This window comes from Oxyura jamaicensis, chromosome Z, assembly GCF_011077185.1.
Source record: "Oxyura jamaicensis isolate SHBP4307 breed ruddy duck chromosome Z, BPBGC_Ojam_1.0, whole genome shotgun sequence".
NCBI classification, from domain to species: domain Eukaryota; kingdom Metazoa; phylum Chordata; class Aves; order Anseriformes; family Anatidae; genus Oxyura; species Oxyura jamaicensis.
The window spans coordinates 38,954,269-38,975,060 of record NC_048926.1 but is presented as its reverse complement, the minus strand read 5'-3'; the positions used below and the strand labels follow the sequence as shown (position 1 = coordinate 38,975,060).

Below are 20,792 nucleotides of genomic sequence, written 5' to 3'. Positions count from 1 at the left end.
AGAACAGATCCTTCGGAAAAAAATGTTTCTTTCTTTTTGGAGGGGGGGAGGGGAGGAGACAAACAAACAAACAGAAAGAGACCCCATTACCTTTGAAGATAATTAATGCTTTCCTATGCTGCCTTGAAGCACATCACTGTTCGCTGACATTTTTGTTTGTCCACCAAGTAGTGATTCCAGCCATTCATGCTTCTCAGACCTCAGCAAGTCATGTTGGAGAAGTTGGTCTATCCAAGTCACAAAGTCACAGGCATAAGCAAAAAGAGGACATCTGTGCAAACCTAATATTAACTTTGTAGCCAGTCTCAAGGAGGTCACCTTTGGGTTGTGCCAATAACTAAAACAAAAACTATCACAACAGTATATCCCTCTGTACATGATTTTTATTATTTACATAATACAATATAGCATAGATGCTGGGTAGCATGATTATGTGCAATACATAAATATGAACTATCTGTACATGTTTCATATCTAATAACTCAATTGAAAGAACAATGTTAAAGAAAAAACCTGATGCTTTTAATAGTGAAGTAAAAACTAAGACTGAACACTGCAATAAAAATCAGAAGTTCAGAAGTAGCTCCTTGTGTACATACCTATTTACAGATGAGAACAGGCATTACCACAACACTAGTCTAAACTGTACTTGTTTATATAAAAAACACAAGTTTCATACATCACAAAAAAACCTTCCATTATAACACAGAAGTGATATTACCAGACAAGCATCAGTGAAGTATACTGCCTTTTCTAGAGTTGTTATTGTACAATGCTGTAGATAATGCAGCCCATGCAATACACCCAAGAACACTACAGTCCTACACCCAAGTACAATTAAAAATGATAAAGCAGCCCTCCAAGAGTGGTTCCAGCTACCACTTAAGTCTACAGCAGCCATGTTGGGTATGGTTTTCCATGCAGAATGGTGCAACTGTTACATTAAAACTAGAAAAAAAAAAGTAATATTATTTTGAACTCAGAACACACTGAACATAAGTAGTATATGAATAATAAACTGCTCTAATACTTCAGCAACTCACTCAAACACGTGTTGCTTGATAGAGCTGTTGTGGTATGTCTAAAAACGTATGTAACTTGTGTTTTGTAAACCAATCTTCTAATATTGTGCTACACAACAGTTTTAGCTATGCAAGGAAAAGCAGACAACTCTGTTGCAGGCCAGTTTTTAAGTTCCCAACAGAACATTTCCTTTGGGAATCTATTTTCATGATTATAAAGTTAATGCAATCTGTTTCAAAACAGTTTTCTTCTCCCATGTATCTGATTTTTTCCATTTTTCCCTCAGTGCAACCAAGTGGCTTTCTTAAATATGGCACAAACACTTATCCTACTGGAAAGGTGGGCGGGCCCCTCTACATAGCTGACGTTCGGGTGGAAAACAATGGAGCATTGAAACTAAGACTAGAATGAGATACTAAATGACAGAAGTTGACTGCCAACCTTTTTGATGTATCCTTCTCCAAAACAGGCACATGACACTAGTCAAAGATTATATATCTCAAATGCATCTCAAAAGGCAAATCTGCTGCAAACATGCAGATAGCATACATCTGTTTGGCACATGTGAACTAAAGAGTCTGTCCTCTGTGCATGTGTATTCCTGTGCAGGTTTCTGATCATCCAATTATATTCTGGGGAGGGCATATATGTTTTCACGGGCTGTATCTATCCAATTCTGCCTGTAACAAACACCCAAAGATTCTGAAATATCATTAAGACAGACGAGACAAAAAGTAAAACTTTGGAGAACAAAGGAAAATGGCCATGCACCTGCTCTTCAATGTATTCCTAGGATATATTAAAAAGAAAAAAAAAATCAGTCTTTTCACAAGCAGGCTAGTTTATATTCTCTGGATTTTTTCAGCCACCACAACTGGGTTCTCTTTCCTGATTTTTGCTGCAGCTTCTGCTTTGTAATCATATGGGCAGTTATGCTTGTCAGAATAACGGTGAAGTCCACAAAATAAGTTTCCACATCGGCAGTCAAATCCTGTACAAAGAAAAAATACACATAATCACCAGGAAGCTTCATATTTAAGCAAGCTGTAAATTAAGGCCTTAGTCACTGCAGACAAAGGTGGCACGTTTGTCTGATACCCAGCATAAGAAAAATGAATGTTTCCAAAATACCATTTGTACTAAGTCATTTGGATTTCAAATCAGCAGTAAGTTTACTGTTCATGGATATTTCATTAAGTCTAAACTAGTACGAGTCAGCTATTCATACAGATCTGTTGAACACTGAAAAAGTGTTCCCATACCTGTAAGGCCAACCTTCTTTCTGCACATGAAACATCTGTTCTTCTTTGGTTTGGGCAGCTCAGGAGCTCTCTCTTCACTCTGCGAAGTACTAGGCTGAGAAACTGATGGGCTTGGTTGGGTAACAACTGTTAAAGCAAGCAAAAGAAATAAAGGTTAATTTTATTCCTTTCCTTCACTTCCCTAGTGAAGTTAGTTAGCAAGTATTTATTTCTTCAAGATTAATTCCCCTTACTAAGACTCTAAAGTCCATTGTCTGAAGTACTACACAGACTAGTCTATGAACATGTAAATCAGGAATAAAGAGTTTTAGGTACCCTACAAATTTCCCTTTCAGGTCTGCACAAGACACTGAGATTTTCGCCCACAGTTCCACCAGCCAGAAAATCTAAGACACTTATCCATTATATCCATACATGTGCTAAGGGCTTGGGAAGCACTCCACAAGTTCCATGTATACACAGTATTAAAAAAAAAAAAACAATCATACAATCAGGTACAGTCCAATCTAAAACAGTAACAACAGTTATGGTTTAAGTTGTTGAACAGACAGGATACCAGCAGAGAATACAATTAACTGGAACATATTTTAGAAGCCAGAATACTGGCTTAGCCTGCCTTTGTACTTATGATGTCAGGTGAACCAAAATCTGAAAGAGTTAAACAAAACAGTTCCTAGCAAACTGCTGATTCTGAGACAGATGCAGCAACAAAGCATAAAATTCACAAGAGCCTCATTAAGGCACTTTTCAGTAACTTGAAGAATGAAGTACAGATTTTCACACTAAGTATCTGCATTTTTGTACTGAATTCAGTTTTAACATGCAAGCAGGTGGAATCAAAATGACTCATTTTTCACTTCCCTTTTGTCATGAAAACATTCAGTCAAATCTGTGTCACAAGTTCTCTGAAGGATAAACTTTTGTCCTTTTGTGAACTTTTGTGGATCTGTTTAATATTTTCTCAAATAATTAAAAAAATCATTTTTATTTAATATCCTCTTTACAGGCAACTGTCATGGAAGAAAACAGATGTGCCTGTACACCAACTTTAACACATACAACTCATGAAGTCTGCTCCTAGTACAGTCAGCCTGAGTTCTCCTAGCTGTATGATGACATGCTTTATTTTAAAATACAAAAAGCAAACTAGAAGATTTATTCTGGAACAAGTGGAGTATGTAAGCCTTAAAGACACATTTGGAATCAATGTTATGCACTCAAATAGTGTTTCTTAGTCCAGATTTGCATTCTGTGAGAAGTGGAGTTTTCCAGACACGAAGAACTATTTATGTTGACTATTTTTCTCTTTTATATAAATATATAAATTGCATTTGTATTTTCATGTTCATATGTATAACAACAAATAAAAGCTCACCATTACCACTGACACCTAGAAAACCTCACAATTCCCTGTACAAAACAGCCCCCAGCCAGGAGTTCACAGTCTAATCAAGGTTTACAAGTGACAAGTTCTCAGAGGTAATAAGGAGCCCTCACCGCTCATACCCCAGAAACGTTACACAGTAAGACAACGGCTACTGATATTCTCTTATAAGTAGCAATTCATATAATGAATCACCAAGGCTCTTCTCTACTTTTTTTGTCATCTTGCAGGGATTTTTCTAAAAATTTAGGAAGTCCCTGATATTAAGTCCAAGGGTAAAAAGGTACTACAGAACTTGCACAATTACTACTGCTATCAACACTTTTTTGCAGTAAGTTCTGCTACTGAATTTGTTGAAAAAACAACTTTTGTCTTTATAATTGATTAACATTTTCTAGATCAGCACTGATCAGCACTGAGCTTGTCTTTAAACCCAAGGAAAGGAGTGTTCAGTATCAGTTAATCTATTCAAGAGCTTCTAACTAGAACAGGTTAGAAGCCAGTGATACCGCAAATAACGTAAACCTCTTGGATCCTAGGCATCTTCACTAACAGGCCTCAGCTATGGCATTACAAAAAATAGATAACACCTCCCAGCAAACAAACTCCTTTTAGATTTGTTACACTGCTAATTAAAAAAGGAAAAGAAAAGCTAATCATAAGCCATTACAAATAAAAAAGAACAAAAATACTTCTGCACACTGCAATTAGGTGTATAGCTAGCCAGAGGGAAGCTTCATCTGCATCAGAACCAACGCATAGTATGAGCCATAGAAGGATGCATGCTGTTTCAATCAGATGAAAGAGAAAATGGAGAAGGGGCAAATCAAGAGTGACCTAAGTTAATTGAAGTCACTCACAGCATGAACCAAGAGAAAATGAAAACAAGAAAAGGAACAACCTTTATCACTACCTAACATGCTCACAAGGAAGTAAAAGTGCAAGTGACAGCTTCCCAGGAATTACTAAGGCATAAAGAAAGTCTAGTAGATCACTCTGTGCCACTAAACAAACACATTTGAGTATACATCCATTAAAGGAGCACATTATCAGCTACTACAGGTGTACAGGTGTGCTTCCTCCTCCGCATACGGAAATTGTGACAAGTATTCACTGCCACACGTCAGCACAGGATTATTTTCATTACTCCCAGTTCCTAAGAAACTGCAAAGACCCATTTCCTGAATGGGCTGCAGAATAGGCTTCTTCTCCCACAAACTATATTCAGGAAATAAGTAAAAGCAGTAGAGAATATGTAGAAACAGGCACTAAAATGTCCCAATACAATAAGATAGGGAAGAGCTCCCTAAATCCAAATTAATAGAGCCAACATAAATTCATCAGTTACTGTCCTAACGACAGGCTGTCACAAAAGGCTTCCTTTGGCAGAGAAGCCAAATCTAACAGGGCAAGTACAATTCTGGTCCTCAATACGTGAGATTCATTTTATACCATAAGCCACATACTATAAAACACCAGGTGAGCACACTAAATGTTTCATTTACATCATCATCACCATGGCTTAACTGGACTCACTGCATCAAGACTTGGAATAGTTTCTTTCACACGTAGCCTGAACATAAGATGCATCTTTACAAAAGGCGTGTGGGAACAGTGAGACCACTGGGGAATGAAGTTAGCCACATGCCACAGTGTTTTCTATTCAACCTATACATGGAGGCGTCCTACAAAAAGCTCTTCTGTGACCAAATCATTAAGCCTCAGTGACTTTTACTCAAAAGTGACAACAACTTAAATAACTAGATTGCCAGTACTAACAGTAGTTTTGCTTGTATCAACCAATGTGGTTGTTGCAGAAGAGCATACTTACTGCAGGTAAATTTCCACTGAGACCTCTCCACTGAGAGAACGAATCTGCCACTTTTCACTTGAACAAAACCTGATAAAAATAAAGCAGTATTGTTCTTCAACTCTCCCTATACTACAAGCAACCAGAAGAGGATACCAAAGTAACACAAAGCTTTTAGAAGCTTCTTCTGACCATACATAAATTAACCAAAATAAGATCCCAATGGCTTAGACTGCATAAATGCCAAGGTATTAGCAAGTAGAAAGCATGGCAGTGGAGCAAAGTAAGCCTTGAAAGCATAAAATACAACTGTTATTAACATCCTGACTTCATGATGCTAACCCCATTGGCCACCATAGAAGAACTAGCAGAAGTTAGAACAGAAGAGAATAACGTCAAAAGTCACCAGGAAGACAGACTGCACTTCTGCAGTACCAGAGCAGAAACTACATATTATTGCAGCCTTGTATTGCATTTTACATACAAAGGGCTTGTATGTAAAATTTGAGTCTGAAAAAATGAATGGTATTTATTATGGTATATTTAAGATATATCACGCTTGAGAGTAAATACTTTATTTTTCAGAAACTACAGCTGCTATGGCAATCTAGGCGCTCATGATGAAAGACTGAAAAATAAACTCAATTTTTAATTTCATGTCAAAGAAAGGGGATGAACATATTATGCAGCACATAACTTCTCTCTCACGTTCCCAACCAACAGGCACATGGAATATTTTTACTACTGCATTAATACACCATAAAGATACCCCAGTTTAAATATCCTACAGAAATACACTTTAATTTGGACACCGTGAAGGCTTGATCTTTGACGTATACCTCTCCGTTAAAAAGATTAAATAACGTTCTATCAGCAACAAGCACAGGACCACTTTCCAAGGGGTACAGCTTCAAGACTTCCAAGAGATTACTGATTACATTTCTGAATTATTTCAAGCAGGAGTATCCACTGGTGCCATAACAGACATGGGAAATATGAAGATGAACTAATTATTTTGAAAATAAGTTAAGTCAGACAATTTTACTGACAGCCATGAAGGAACTGTCTACAGATAGCAACACTGTTATATACTATAAGCATTTGTGAAGCCAAGTCAGAATTAACAAGGCAGTTATTACAACACAAAGATCTAAGGAATACCATTTAGTCACCATCTCAAGCCTACCATATTTTATAAGCTAGCTGTCTATTCAGCATGTTACAATATTATCTGCAACACACTGTATACACCACAGATAAAACACAGTGACTTTATCTGCAATGCAAGTTAGGGCAACACATAGCAGGGTCTGAACCTGAATGCTGGACAGCTGTAATGTAATCAGATTGGCTTTGTAGAGCCAAAAGACAAGTAAGCCAATCACCATCTTCCACTGCCTTCTGAAGCTCATTGAATATTGATTTCAATAACAGAAAGGGTAACCTACAACATGGGTGGAATTAGACCTCAAGTTAGCAGTATTTGGGTATTTTTAAAAGAAGTATTTTACATGAGACATGACTTACTTCAATTCAATTTCCTATTCCCCCCCCCCCCTTTGTTTTTTTTTACAGGCAGTGCTACTCCATAGCTGTGGTTTCACAAAAAGAACTTACCACACACTACTCCCTAAAACAAAGCTATTACTGGGTTAAAAAACCAAACCAAGTCTGTTATGCATGCTGATACTAATTGTGTCTGGTAACACTGACAGACCCGACAGGAGACTCATCATTGAGCAAGGTAACTGACCTGCAAAACCACAAGAAATGCTAAAACTATGCTGCAACTCAAAACAACATGATTGTTTAAACATACTTGTTTTTAAAACAGTTGACTTTTAATGCTTAATATGTAGCTCATTTCTCTCTCTCTCTCTCATATGTGTTTTTTATTTCCACTTGTGTACCTGTGAAAACAAATCAGGCTTCTTAAGGAATGGCTCCAGCATGCCTCACCAACTTGGTAAATATATTGTTCTGATTACCACAAAGAAGGAAAAAAGTTAGCTAGGTTTTGAATTTAATTCCTGTAACACAGCACGGAGGAAAAAAAACAGCTGTGAATCACATTTCTAGAATGCTCAGGGTAAATTATAACATTAAAGACTGCACTTGAACTCAATCCATGCTAAGGAATGTAAAAGCATATCAAAAGCTTATAAAAATATTATGTAAGTAGTGCCCACTTAAGAATTGGAGTTTGGAAGTAAAGGTATTTAGTTTTCTCTAACTTGTGAGCAGTTCATCATGTAAGCAGCTGAACTGAACACACCACAATTCAAGTATGAAATCTCAAACAATAAAGCTGAACTAAGAATTATAAGAAAATATAGCATGATAGATATTAATTACAACCAACTGGGTCAGCTACATCTGCCATGTACTTCGTCTCCCTTCAATTCTTAAGACATAGTTGTCTTAGAACTTGGTTTGTCTGAATGAAAATCCAGGTTGAAACTTCAACCTGGGAAAACAAATTAAGCAAAATAAGAGTTTAATGTTTTATTGTTCTCAACTGCAGCAACTTCTGAAGTTTGATGCTTCAATTCTAACAGCAAACAAGTACCATTCCACACTATACATAGTTAAAAAAAAGTCAATTGACCAGCTGTCAACAACAGATGTTTATTACATTAAGGCTTCCAAGGGAAATATCAAAAAATTCATTTGCTAATTAAAATCTGGCAGATGAGAACACAACTTGATGCTGTTGAAATATTAAAAGGAGAAAGACCTACTGTACTTGAAGGCTAGACTACTAGTTCACAATCTACTACTATCTGGTAAACAGTTACAAAATTCAGACTGTGCTTAACTAGACCATTTTTTCATTAGCAACTTCATGAATGTGGCATTTTCTTAGAGAATTATACCTCCCAGAAAGCATTAGCTTTGTTGTTATGAGGTGACATTAATTATTTATTTGTTATTATTGTTTCCTCCTCAGGAAGAAAGAACAGCACACCCAAGAAGTTGCTGGAAAAAGGAAGGGAAGAAAAATGCAACCAGTCCAGACATGACAGGGATTCTAAAGTCCAGGCCAGATTCTCTGGCACGCAACATATGGAGATCAACCTACCATTGAATGCACCGCTTTGTGAATCTTACATATCCAGCAAACCCTAAGAATAATACATAAGGACACCATCCTATGCTGTCTACCACCTGTGCCAAACCTTAACACTTAAAAGGAAACTTGCACTTCACAAGAGTTGAGGCCATTCCAAAGATTTACGGGTATCACAGTATCACAGGCTGCTCTGGGTTGGAAAGGAGCTTTAAAGACCACCTGGTTCCAACCCCCCTGCTATAGGCAGGGATCCCTCCCAGCAGACCAAGTTGCCCAAAGCCCAGTCCAGACTGACTTTGAACACCTCCAGGGACGGGGCATCCACAGTTCCTCTGGACAACATTTTCCAGTGCCTCACCACCCTCACTGTAACCCTCAACACCCTCACTGTAAAATATTTCTTCCTTATATCCAATCTTAATCTACTCTTTCAATTTAAAACCGTTACTCCTTGTCTCATTCACTACATGCCCTTGTAAAAAGTCTCTCTACATCTTTATTATAAACCCCATGTAAGTGTTGAAAAGCTGCAGTATGTAATAAGGCAGGCAGTTTTGTTCCATAACTTTTGTTCCTCAGTCACATTTAAGTTCTATGGTAGTTTTTCCATTGACATCTACACCAACTTGTGACAGCTTTGTAGCTTGTTTCAACCTGCAAGATTATTTAGAATACATAAGTCTCTTTAGTTGAGCTCTTGGATTTTTCTCCCCTTTTCTAATCAACTGAGTGCTGTGTGACACTAGCTAACATACAGTTCACTTGTTAAGGAAAAAACAGGCGCTATGTCAACAGAAACTGAAGATTGCCCTTAACACCTGGCAAAACGGCAAACTCCAATTGGCAGTTCTAGTAAGAGTAAATTCACTAGTACTTTACCACTGCTACCATTTTATGTATTCCTCTTTCTTCCTTGACACCATTTCAGATGGAATTCTTAACAAGGATGCATGTGTTTATATAAATAACTTAGACTCTGCTAAAGTATTTAAGTTACCTACAGAAAGTCTACTTACATACAAAACCAATGGTTGTAAAAAATCCCTTCTGTGAGAAACTAAGTTGTGTTTTTGCAGTAGAGAACTAATTTTCTGTATTCAAAGGTAGTTGTGTAGTCTTAACAAGGAGAAATGCTAAGTAGATAAGTGGACAGTAGAAGGCCTCACTGTTCCAAAATAAGGTAGAAGCTTGAGAAAAACAGGATGAGCAGTATGAGAACAGTAAAATAAAGATCACAGGTTCTCAAAACATAAGAAAGGAGGAAAAAAAAAAGGAAAAAGGACAAATTAAAGGGTTGAAGAAAAAAAAAATACATATATGGTACAGAGGACCATGGAGTAGCTTGTGAACCTGTAGTACTCAGCCAGTGAGGAAAGAGGGAAGGTGATCAGGTGTCAGGTAAAAGGGAATAAAAGGTTAAGATTTGTTTACTATAATGCGCTCCTATTTGGCAGGACATCACCATTGCAATCGTGAATAAAATAGCTTCACAGAAGATCCTGACTGAAGAAAATGAGATTTTTCTCACACTTATGTCTGTACATAAACTTTCTTTTTTCTTGGCTTTAGCTCGCATCACAGACTCTTAGCATGATTTATTGCAAATGGTAAAATCCTTTCTACAGATAGTAAGCAATTAAATATCAGATGTTGCTGCAATCTTTTTTGTGGCGAAGATTAGTTAAAAATCATTTTTATATGGTGTTGAGAAGCATCTTCCGCATTTTTTGTCCCGCTGAATTTAAAACTGAGAAAATTAATTTTGTCTTCAGTTTAAGTGAACAAAGTTGCAATCGAACTTCAGCTTTCAATGTTATAAGACTGTTCAGAACTGTTAAGTTGAATCAAAAAATGTGGACAAGTAGGTACGGAACTAGTGCATTAAGGTATTCATTCGAACAGACCAATACATTAATTCAGTCACTCACTTACAAGCATGGAAGCAGTTCCTCCCTGACCCCCTCCGAAAAGTTTATACTTCAAACTTTGAACTAACTGCTACAGCTACAACCTTCCAGTACAATAATAAAACTTCTGAAGATTCACTCCCAGCAACTAAGGCTTTAAGCATCCCTCTTTCACAGGACAATGTGTTGGTTATACCTACCGATTGCTCAAGTTCAAGAACCTTTAACAGTTTTTGTTAGTATTTTTAAACTGTGTATTCTCTCCACTCACACTCTCCTCTGTACAATAGAATTGGTAAGAACTTCACTCTCTAAATGCAACAAGACATTTTGACTGCCATGAGTCAGCAGGAATTGCACTGCTAGATTATAAACAGAAATCTCAACACTGTCTTCAAAACTGACCATCTTGCCATCATGTAATTTTAGAGTGCCTTACTTAATAAATAAATAAAAGCTTGGAAGCCAAAACTACCTTCACAGGTGTAAACATCTTTGTTACTAACATCAAACATGGACAAAAAAAATACATTCTAGCACTGGTCATTTTTCTTGATTCTGAGGGGAAAGTACTCAAAATGCATCTTTAACAACCACCTTAACAGCTCCTCAAGACCACCACCACAATGGGAGATGTCTCCTCAGGAGAAAGTAATCCGCCAGCCTCTTAAGTCACCAGTGGTACCCAGTGTTAAGCTGCAAACATACCTGGCTCAGTCTCTGTTTTCGGTGTTACTTTTTCCTCTCTTGAAATGCTCATTTCTGTCATTTGCTGCGTAACAGGCAAAGCGGCAACAGGCACATTTCTGTTTATGTACAGCGAAACATGTAATTTTACATTAGTTTTGAGTACATAATAAAAGTTTAAGTTGTCCAAACCCATTAAACAAACTACTTGTTTAATTACTACTAATACACGCTCCTGACCATCTTCAAAACACATTTTGGACTCTAGTTCCCCTTGAAGGAAATAGTCAAATCTGCAGCAAAGTACTTCTCCAGATACACTGAAAATGCAGCAGCCCAACACCAAAAATTTTGGTCACTCATTGTTTATAAAGATTCATAAAGCACTGTCAGGTACACCGTCCCCTTTTGCTCTGCAGAAATTCAGTGCAGTAGATCAAAATTACTGCCAGCCTCTAACTTGCTACACACTCACAAGTTCATTCAAACTCAGCAATACTTTCAACTTACCTTGATTTTTCAGATGTGCTGCCAGCAGCACCTTCACAGTTGTTTAAGCTAGTAGTGTCTGCTCTCTGTACAGATGCAGAGTCTGAGGTAGGACTGTTTGAACCACTGGCTGTTCCTACATAACAAGGATTTGAAAAGCCATTTAGAAACGAGTTGTAGAATACATTAGTCAAATATTCTTGTACATGGTTATGAACTGTGCATAAGAATACACTGCACACATTATTCATTATACTGCACATTACTTCTTACTTACAAGACAAACTATACTGCTAGCAGCCAAAATACAGAGATTGTGTAAGAATATACTTACACTGAAGGGTAAGTGGAAAAGAAAGCTAAAGGTAGACCTCAACACGTTACACAAATGCATTTTTATTTTTACTGTGTTTAAAGTAGTATTCTCTTTGACATTCATTATTTTAGCACACAGCCTTAGAAGTTCTTATGAAATGTGTTCTGGGATTCTTCTTCATCATCTGTATGTTTTAGTTAAAAAAAAGACATAGCAGCAACAACAAATAAAATCAAACAAAAAAAAACAACACACATTGGGTACCCTTACCCATTGGGCTGATTCTGCCACTATTCTGCTGTCGCTGAAGATGCTCTTTGTAGCAAACAGAACACATCCCATTTGTCCTAGGATTTCCATAAAATCCACATCCTGTACTACACAGCATGGGCCCTGGGGTCTGGTTTGTCTCCTGAGTCATCTCGATGCTGTAAATAAAACCAAGAACTGCATTAGGAGCTGGCATGTCACCAAGATCAATTACAGGGTTAAGGAATCAAAGTATGCCTGCTCACCCTGCCCCCAAAAGGTGATATCAGCATTCTTAAGGAGGTTTATATGGACATTAATATACTATTCAATACTGCAATCGTATTGCTAAGTAACATCATTATGAACCTTCAAGGGAAGAAAAAGTACTTCTCAGTATAACAGTAACATGCTTGTTGGACACTTAGATGCGTGTACAGGTTACGACCAAATTCAACGTAATGGCGAAAACAGCCCTTTATTACCAGCCTCTGAACATTAACGTGGATATGCAGAATAAACAAGACCAAACTTGTATCTGCCAAGTAATTGTGGCAACTAACATAGCTTAGTTTTTCAGGCTCCAGCAGGAGAACCCCACATTTTCAGCAATGTTGATATTGCATCATTTTGATGCTAGTTCCACTATTAGTAGGTCTGATTTTCATAATATGCTTATTAAAAGGAAGAGTAAAAATCCCTTAAGTATTGGCAACAGCCATTAATCTGTATTCCTATCTTTAGAAGGAGTTTCCAAAACAAGGCCTTGAATACTCCTCAGGTTGTGTATGAAAGCTGATACTTAGTATTAACTGGCAACAACATGTGTACAGCAAGCTCTTCAACAGAACCCAAACAGCATTTCTGAAATAAGCTTAGACCTGATCTTACTCTTCAGAAAAGAAAACAACAACTTTAAACTGCTGGACTCATTCTATCATGCTGCCAGTTAAATCCTTTGTCTTAATAAAGTTGCAGCAAGACTTCTGCACCTTCTAAATGTAGTCAGCACTAGCTCTCTGCCACAAACTGCAGTTGCTAGGAACAAAGACACTTCACCTTCACTGTTGGTTAACCTCTGCAAAGCAAGGTTAACAGAAAAACTGATGTAGCAACCAAATCCTTCATTCCCAAGGGCAACAAAACTGGAGCATGGCAATCAAGCAATCTATTACAAATTGAGGACACACAAGAATATTGTTCTTGTCCTCCCAAGATTTAGAAGAAGCACTATACATGGCACTTGGAGAGATTTATTTTAGCGTCATCTCTTGATGACTGACTGTCTTCCTACTCAGGAGCACACATAAGAATGAAAAATACTTGACCACTTGATGTTTGTGAGAACTCAAAAATGTCAAAGGCAGGTTTATTGCACTGTACAGAAAAAATACTTACAATTTAGAAACACTACACTGCTATTACTAAACTTAGATTTCAGTAGTATGATAACTGCAACTAAGGGCAAAGCAACCTTTGTTTAGTTAAACTAAGTTTCTGGGAAAAAAAAAGTAAATCAATAACAGGAGATGAACAAGTAAAATTAATCTGTTTGTCTGCAGGGGATCACGGGACCTCATTTCTCCAGGTACAGATAGCTGTATAGATATAGGTAGTCCCGCAGAACAGCTTCACGCTTGCTCTGATAGAACACTAAGGATTTACAGCCACAAATGCCAGCTGAGGAAGTCAGCACAAAGTATGACCTAACTAAAGAAATCAAAACAAGAAAACAGAAACCCAACCTTACCTACATTGCAGGTTTATGCTTATCTAAAGCAAAGACCCTACTTCTGCCCTCCTAGTAGGCAGGTAAGCTCAAAGAGTTATGAAATATGCTACCACCATCAATCTCACTTTCAAATTAACATGCTGTTTCACCACTCACTAAACCTATCCTTAGGTGCTAAGGCTGTTTTAAAACACTACAAACAACAGTCTTCACAGCTCCTTTGTCAGCACGTTCCCACACTACTTGAAACACATGCCCCTGATCGAAAAGGTCAAGTTGTTATCCAACACTTTACAAACTGTGCTTTTTAGGCTCCTGAAGAAGGTCTGGGTGTCACTTGTTTCTTTTAAAAGCAAGCATCACCAGCAGGCAAACAATTATAACGCACTTACCCGAAGTGAATCGACTATCCACCACAACAGACCCGGCTGTATAGCCTTCTGAACCAAAACCAGCACAAGCAGGGATTTCAGATTCAGACGAGGCAAACCCCACGCTTCTCCAATCAGTCTTCCCCTGCTGGACCTCTCCTTGGAGTACCAGCAGCGATCTGATGGCTTCCCCCGGACTGAGCCCTGTCCCCCTGGAAATCCAGCTCCCAATGCCATCACATGCGCCTGCCTGCCTGCCGTAGCATTTCTCAGAAGCGCGGGTCACATGTGCGAGCGCATTAGCTTCCGCCTGTCACAAGGCTGCAATGTGACAGGCTGAGCCACAGCCTCAGACACAAAACCCCGTCAACAGGGGCCTCTGAAATCAGCTTCTATTTATATCTCCGAAGGCTGCCAACTCCTACACAGCCCACAGAGCCGAGGCAGCCGAGCATACACCCACTGCGAGGGGAAAATATAAAATCCGATTAGCACGACGACGGCTTCCTTTCCAGAGGGAGGGCCGAGTGCGGAGCGGAGGCTTCGGTTCTGTCGGGAAAATGCAGCATCACGAGCCAGGCGCCTCCAACAGCCATTTTCATCCCCAGCTGGCAGCAGGAGCGGCGGGCAGCGGGCCTGACAGATGACCAGAGGCTCACAGAAACACCCCCCCCCCCCCCGCACAAAGCTCCCGAGCGGGTCACAACCCAGCAGTTTCCCTTCGGCTGGGGGGGGGAGGGATAAAATACAGTGATTTTACCGTGCCTCCGGGGTGAGCGAGTGGTGCTCCCCGAGGCCGAAGGGGGATGTTTTGCTCGGCTTGTGAACCGAGCGTCCCCGCGGTCCCCCAGCCGAAGCGCACACACACCCGTACGGCGAAACCCGGGCGCTGCCGACCCCGGAGCAGACGGGCCGCGACTTAAAACGTAGCGGCGCCGCCGGGAAACGCCGCCCGGGCCGAGACAAAAGGCACGGCACCGCCAGGCGCTCGGCTCCCCCCCCCCGCCGCACAAAGACCCGCGGGCGGCCGGGCCGAGGGCCGAGAACCCCAGCCGGGGGGGGGGGGGGGGGCCGAGCCGGGCCGTGCCTCGCAAAGCCCTGAGTCACGGCCGGGCCGCGGCCGCCTCATTGTCTGCGGCAGGGCCGGCAGTGAGGGGGCTGGCACTGAGGCCGCCTCCCGCGCCGCGTGCCTCAGCTCGCCCCCCGGCGCCCCCTTACCTGTTGGCGGCGGGGGCCGGGTGCCCCGCGGCGGGCTCGTCGGGTGGCTGCGGGCCGCTGCCGGCAGGGCGAGGGGCGCGGAGCAGCCGCCGCCGCCGCCGCTTCCCTCCTTTGTTCCCGCAGCAGCCGCGGCCGACGGGGCAGCGGCGCCGGCGCGAGGCGAGGCGCGCGCGGCGCGGGGGGCGGGCGGCGGGAAGGAGCCGGCGGGAGGGGGGCGGGGAGGAGGAGGAGGAGGAGGAGGAGGAGGGAGGGAGGAAGGGGAGGAGGCGGGGCCAGCGCGGGGCCCGCCCGCTGGCGGCGGCTCCGCCTCCTGCCGGCCTTGGCCTAGGCACGCCGACGGGGCATGCGCGCTGCCGCGAGGAGGAGGAGGGGAAACGGGGAGCGAGAGGGGAGGGGCAGAGCCACCGCCCGCGGAGTCGCGCCCCGCCCCCTGCGTGACGTCACGGAGGCACGCCCGGCGTCGGTCGGTTGGAACCACCCGGGTAGGGAGGGGGCGGTGGCAGGGGGCCTCGTGAGGGGCCCCGCTGGGTGCCCGTCTGCAGCGACCCCGCCGTGCCGGGGCTGGTCGCGGGTCCTCTGACCCGGCCCGGCCCGGCCCGGCCCGGCCCGGCCCCCCAGCCCCGGTCTGAGCCCCACACGTCAGTTGTTCCTTCCCCGAGCACCTCCTCCTTCACGCCTGTCCCTCCTCAGAGGCCCATCGCCGTTCCTGCTGCGCTCCGGTTGCTGGAGCTGCCCCACCACGAGGTCTTTCCATGGAAAACGTGACGAATAAAAGACGTTTTTAATGGGAAACACTTTGCTGAATATTCTTGTTGAACATCTTAAGTCTCATGTCTTCAAACATCAGCAGTATTGTTGCATGGCAAAAGCCATTGCCTCTCAGGCAATCGTGTCCCAAGTTTCTTCTGGGCTATTATTAAATGAAATGAACATCCTCAGTTCTATCTGCTGCACAATCAGATGCAAACCTGAGATATAGAACAGTGGTAACGGCCTTACCAGGAAAATACTCCTCCATAGTGTATACTAATCTGAAATCCTGTGTGGTTCTGGCATGGGTGATGTTACATTAACCTAACTGCAATGAAAAAAATGCATCATTGGGTATAGAAAGGTCTTACGTGACTGAAATGCCCACATTCTTAAGCACATGAAAGTGGTCTTCATTACAGGTGCCACAAGAGCAAGCCTCTGTTCAAGACGTGCCAGGCTGTGAACCTCCGTGGCTGTGGCGGCCGGTGCCTCAGTTTGGCTTGTGTTGCTGAGCCGAGGCAGTGCTTGTCGTTTCTCAGTCTTGTCTAGGTTCATTTTCGCTTTCAGAACCTAATGGGCTCCTGAAGACATGGCAATTCGTGGGCTGTTCTGAACAGTGTGCCTGCTCTTCGCATCCCGCTCTTACCTCTCATTTTTACCCTCTAAGAGCTTTTGTTAATACTTTGAACTGCTTCTGGGGGTGCTTTAGATAGCTTTGTATCAGTGGTTTGCTTACTAGCTGGTTTGACTATTAGTTTAATTTCTCTGACTGCTACATTATCCTAAAACCAAAATAAATAAGCAGAGTCTAATCTGTGCTTGTGAAAGGCAAACTATATCTGACCACGGGGACTACAGATTTCTGCCTCTGAATGGGTTCTACAGCGCAGCACAGAAGATACCCAGGTGTCTGTGTCATCCAAAGCACCTCTTCTGTGGTCTCCAAAGTGGGGTGTAGGAGGAAAATGTTAGAACACAACAGGAAATCTGTTGGGGTGCAGGAGGAAAATGCTGGAACTTCAGAAATATGTTTATATTTTATAAACCTGCACATATGGGGTGTGCATACTCAAGAATCTGTTACTAATAGGGGTGCATGACTGATTTAAATTATGTCAATTGATCACATCTATCAAGTCTGGCCGCTGCAAGAACAAAATTTCAGTGTTTGGAGAATTAACACTGTGTTCTGCACCAAGAAGTACCTTAGATCACACATGTTTCTGGTATTCTCTGAAAAAAAAACACATTGATTCTTTCATAAAGTAATTACTAAATCTTTTAAACCAAGACTCAAGTGTATTGTGGGTATTGATCACGTTGTATTAGGCATTGATTGTTCAGCTTTTAGCAGATCAGGCTGGGGACCTTTCTGTGTCTCCTGGAACTTTTCTTGATCCTTGAACTGACAGTCCAAAGGGAGAGGCTATGCTGAAGTATGAATATAAGGTATGAGTTGGGATAATGCTGCTTGTATCTCAGTCAGTTTGAAATCTGTTTCATAGACTAAATCTTGACTATATGAGCATAGTTATGTTTTACATATTTAAAGAATGCAATTTGTAATATATAGTAAGAGTAGAGATAGATAATGACTTTCATTAAAAAAATTACTTTCCAAGTTATTCATCGGAAGCTGTTGTCTTACAAAAATTAAAGTTTACACAGTAATATTGTTAACATTATTTTCAGCCATGTGTCCTGAAATGAATATATGTATTGTTCATTTACTGAAATCTCTGTTGTTGGTTATTTTAATACTTTTTTTTTTTTTTAATAATAAATATAAATAATAAATAAAATCACTTGAAATCTCGTAAACAAACTTAATTTCTTTCATCATCTTCAGATAGTTTTCTACTATTGATCTCTGTAATACCTTTGAGGTCTCTCTCTGGTTTTCCCTAGTTACTTCATATTTTGCATCATGTTCTTTCATGTTTTGTGTTTCAGTCTTGGCTGTCTATAACTTCTGTGGAAAAGGAGCATGTTACAATTAAATATGTACATCAATAAAATACAAATGAAAAACACATTGTATCAAAAGTGTATATGTCAGATAGTTTCTGAATAAATTACCTGTGGCCTTTTTCTTTTTTCATTTTTTTTTTTTTTCCTTCTGTCGCAGACCCTTATCTCAGCTGATTTGAAAAATGAAATAGGTAAATACACAAACCTTAAAGATTTATTTATTTATTTATTCAGTTTTTCATTTTCTTTGACATAATTCTGACCTTAGATACTTCTGTGGAGATTTGAAATAGCCACATGTGACAGGTAAAAAATGCTTAAGAAACATCATCATTTGAAATGTTGTAAATCTCTGCTTGGTCTTCATCCTTGCTGCATCAGAGTTAAAAATACAAATTCAATTGACTTATACTGTAAGCTGGAGTGAGAGCAGAATTACAGCAACACTGGCACTCCTGAAGATGTCATTCTGCAGTGTCAGCAAATTATAGCCAAAGCATGTTAGGCATTGTTCTTTTTGTTTGCTTGTTTTTTAGAGGGACAGAAGGACAAACTGTTCACTCTGTTCAGTCATGTATTTTCCTTACAATGATTTTCCTGATAAAACTGCATTACCACTTGAGTGCATTCATTTCTCTTGGTAATATATATATATTTTCTGCATTTAAATAGTAATCAGATATGGTTACTCATACAACAGGGAGTTTCTGCCTAACAAGTTACTTTATTTCACCTCAGAATTTAACTTTGTCTTCATTTCTGTCAGATACCTGTCAGATATCTTCACTTCTGTCGTCAGATTTCTTTGTATTGTTGGTCATCTCTTGGGCAAAGATCAAACTGTACTTCTGGCGTACTACTTTTGTACTACAAAACCACACATCCTGACACAGAAAGCCTGAAACATGACCAGGTCTCATTTGCGGATAATCAGCACAAGTTTTCGTTTTTCAGAAAGGAAGGTAGTTAAAGGTAGATGTGGCTGTACTGTTGATAGATGATGAGATAGGAGGGCTTAGGTGAGCAGAGAAACTGCATTATAAAAGCAGGTGAATCTGCAGCATGTATTTGTTCAATACAGCATATTAATGCCCTGGTTCACATAATGTAGTTGTTCGTGGCCAAGTTTGCCTTTCAGCTGTGTCTATGCAGCTATACAGACCCTGCTAAGCTACCCAGCTCTACTTGTGAACAATTTCCCTTGTTATAATGCAGTTCTTTGTCTGATGTAAATGTAAACTAATCCTTTTTGACCAATACAAGAATATATATGATATAAGAGATCATTTCTTCAGGGCACAGCAATTACTCAGATTTCTGTGTGAGACAATAAGATCCTTGCAAGGATGTCATTTAGAACAGATCACCTTTTCATCTAAGTTTTTTTTTTTTTTTTTTTTTTTTTTTGTTTTTTTTTTAATAGCTGATTTTCATATGGCTTATAATTTGCTGGGTTGTAAGTATTTGCCAGGATGCCACTGGTAATGATCTTTGACTATCCTCACTCTGTCTTAAGGAAAACAAAACAAAACAGACAAAACAAACAAACAAAAAACACCACAGTAAAACCTTAACTATCTATTGCTAAGAGTTCTCATGAATGTAATGTTTTTGTTTTCTCTGTGCGAGGAAGAACTAAGGGATAAATTCATCACTTTGCTCAGAAAATGCCTACTGATCTCCATTTCCTATATACCAACACTTTCATGTGTGTTTCTGTGGGAACCCTATACTATTTGGTCAAAAACAACCTAGAGTAAATTTCCTCAGAGAAATGAAAATTTGAGTGTGGATTGGTAGAAACATAAAAGAAATTTACCCTTTTAAGCTACTTAGATCCTTTGTACAAAAGAACCCCAGGACCCCTTGTGCCTTGGAGCTAAGTCCAGATCAATGAAATGGAAAGGATAAAGCTTTAGATATGCTGCCATATGGAGGCTCATGCAATACTAGCGAAGTTGTAAAGAATGTGTTTCCAGGGCATTGGGTGTATTGAAGCCAAATTTATTTTATGACTAACATGGACGGGAGTTTTAAAGGCATAGCTCAAACTCACACATCAGGAGGAATATGTTTTGTAGTAACTGAAATAAGAGAGTCCCGATATCTTCAGAAGGCTGCATATCATGCAAAGCATTGATCAGAGTTATTGGTCTTTGAAAATTTGCTTCCCACTGAAGTTTGCAACAGTGCATAACTGAAGGATTTGAATTATGCTTTTTGCTGAAAGTAATATTTTGTGATATAAGCTATTGATAGACCCCATTTCTAAGAGTTAGTTATTATATTCTTTTGTAGCATTACTTACATTGTACATTATGTATTATTTATAGTGTTATTTTGGCTTCAAAGGTGGATAAGGGTGCATAAAGATTCATGTAATTTGTAGAACAAAGAAAATAATAATTGTCACATATGATAAAGCTAGAAAAAGTAAACTGCTAAATAAAATTTGACTTCAAAGCAAAATAGTTTAAAGGCAGTACTTCTGTGCTATCAAAATTAAACACCACAAATGTGTAGACACTTTAGATGGGCATACATGTA

At 40.2% G+C, this 20,792-nt stretch overlaps 1 protein-coding gene across 3 annotated transcripts; it reads right to left on the bottom strand.

The window, feature by feature from the left end:
- Positions 1 to 365: 365 nt before the first annotated feature.
- Positions 366 to 15,727, bottom strand: ZFAND5 (zinc finger AN1-type containing 5). Of its 3 annotated transcripts, none has more exons than XM_035309251.1 (6): positions 15,522 to 15,727; positions 12,222 to 12,379; positions 11,657 to 11,771; positions 11,168 to 11,265; positions 2,286 to 2,411; positions 366 to 2,014 (listed from the first exon to the last, which is right to left on the bottom strand). In XM_035309251.1, exons 2-6 carry the CDS (start codon positions 12,370 to 12,372, stop codon positions 1,866 to 1,868), a joined length of 639 nt encoding a protein of 212 aa, XP_035165142.1. In that variant the 5' UTR covers positions 12,373 to 12,379; positions 15,522 to 15,727; the 3' UTR covers positions 366 to 1,865. The 3 variants fall into 3 exon arrangements, with proteins under 3 accessions (XP_035165142.1, XP_035165143.1, XP_035165141.1); XM_035309252.1 differs by lacking the exon at positions 15,522 to 15,727 and adding an exon at positions 14,325 to 14,438; XM_035309250.1 differs by lacking the exon at positions 15,522 to 15,727 and adding an exon at positions 14,347 to 14,415.
- Between the last annotated feature and the right edge of the window lie 5,065 nt (positions 15,728 to 20,792).

Coding starts and splice junctions, on each gene's coding strand:
- ZFAND5 (XM_035309251.1), bottom strand. CDS start 12,372: ATGACTCAGGAGACAAACCAGACCCCAGGGCCCATGCTGTGTAGTACA. Junction 11,772..12,221: donor TGGCAGAATCAGCCCAATGG/GTAAGGGTACCC, acceptor CTTGTTATGTAG/GAACAGCCAGTGGTTCAAAC. Junction 11,266..11,656: donor AGCACATCTGAAAAATCAAG/GTAAGTTGAAAG, acceptor GTACATAAACAG/AAATGTGCCTGTTGCCGCTT.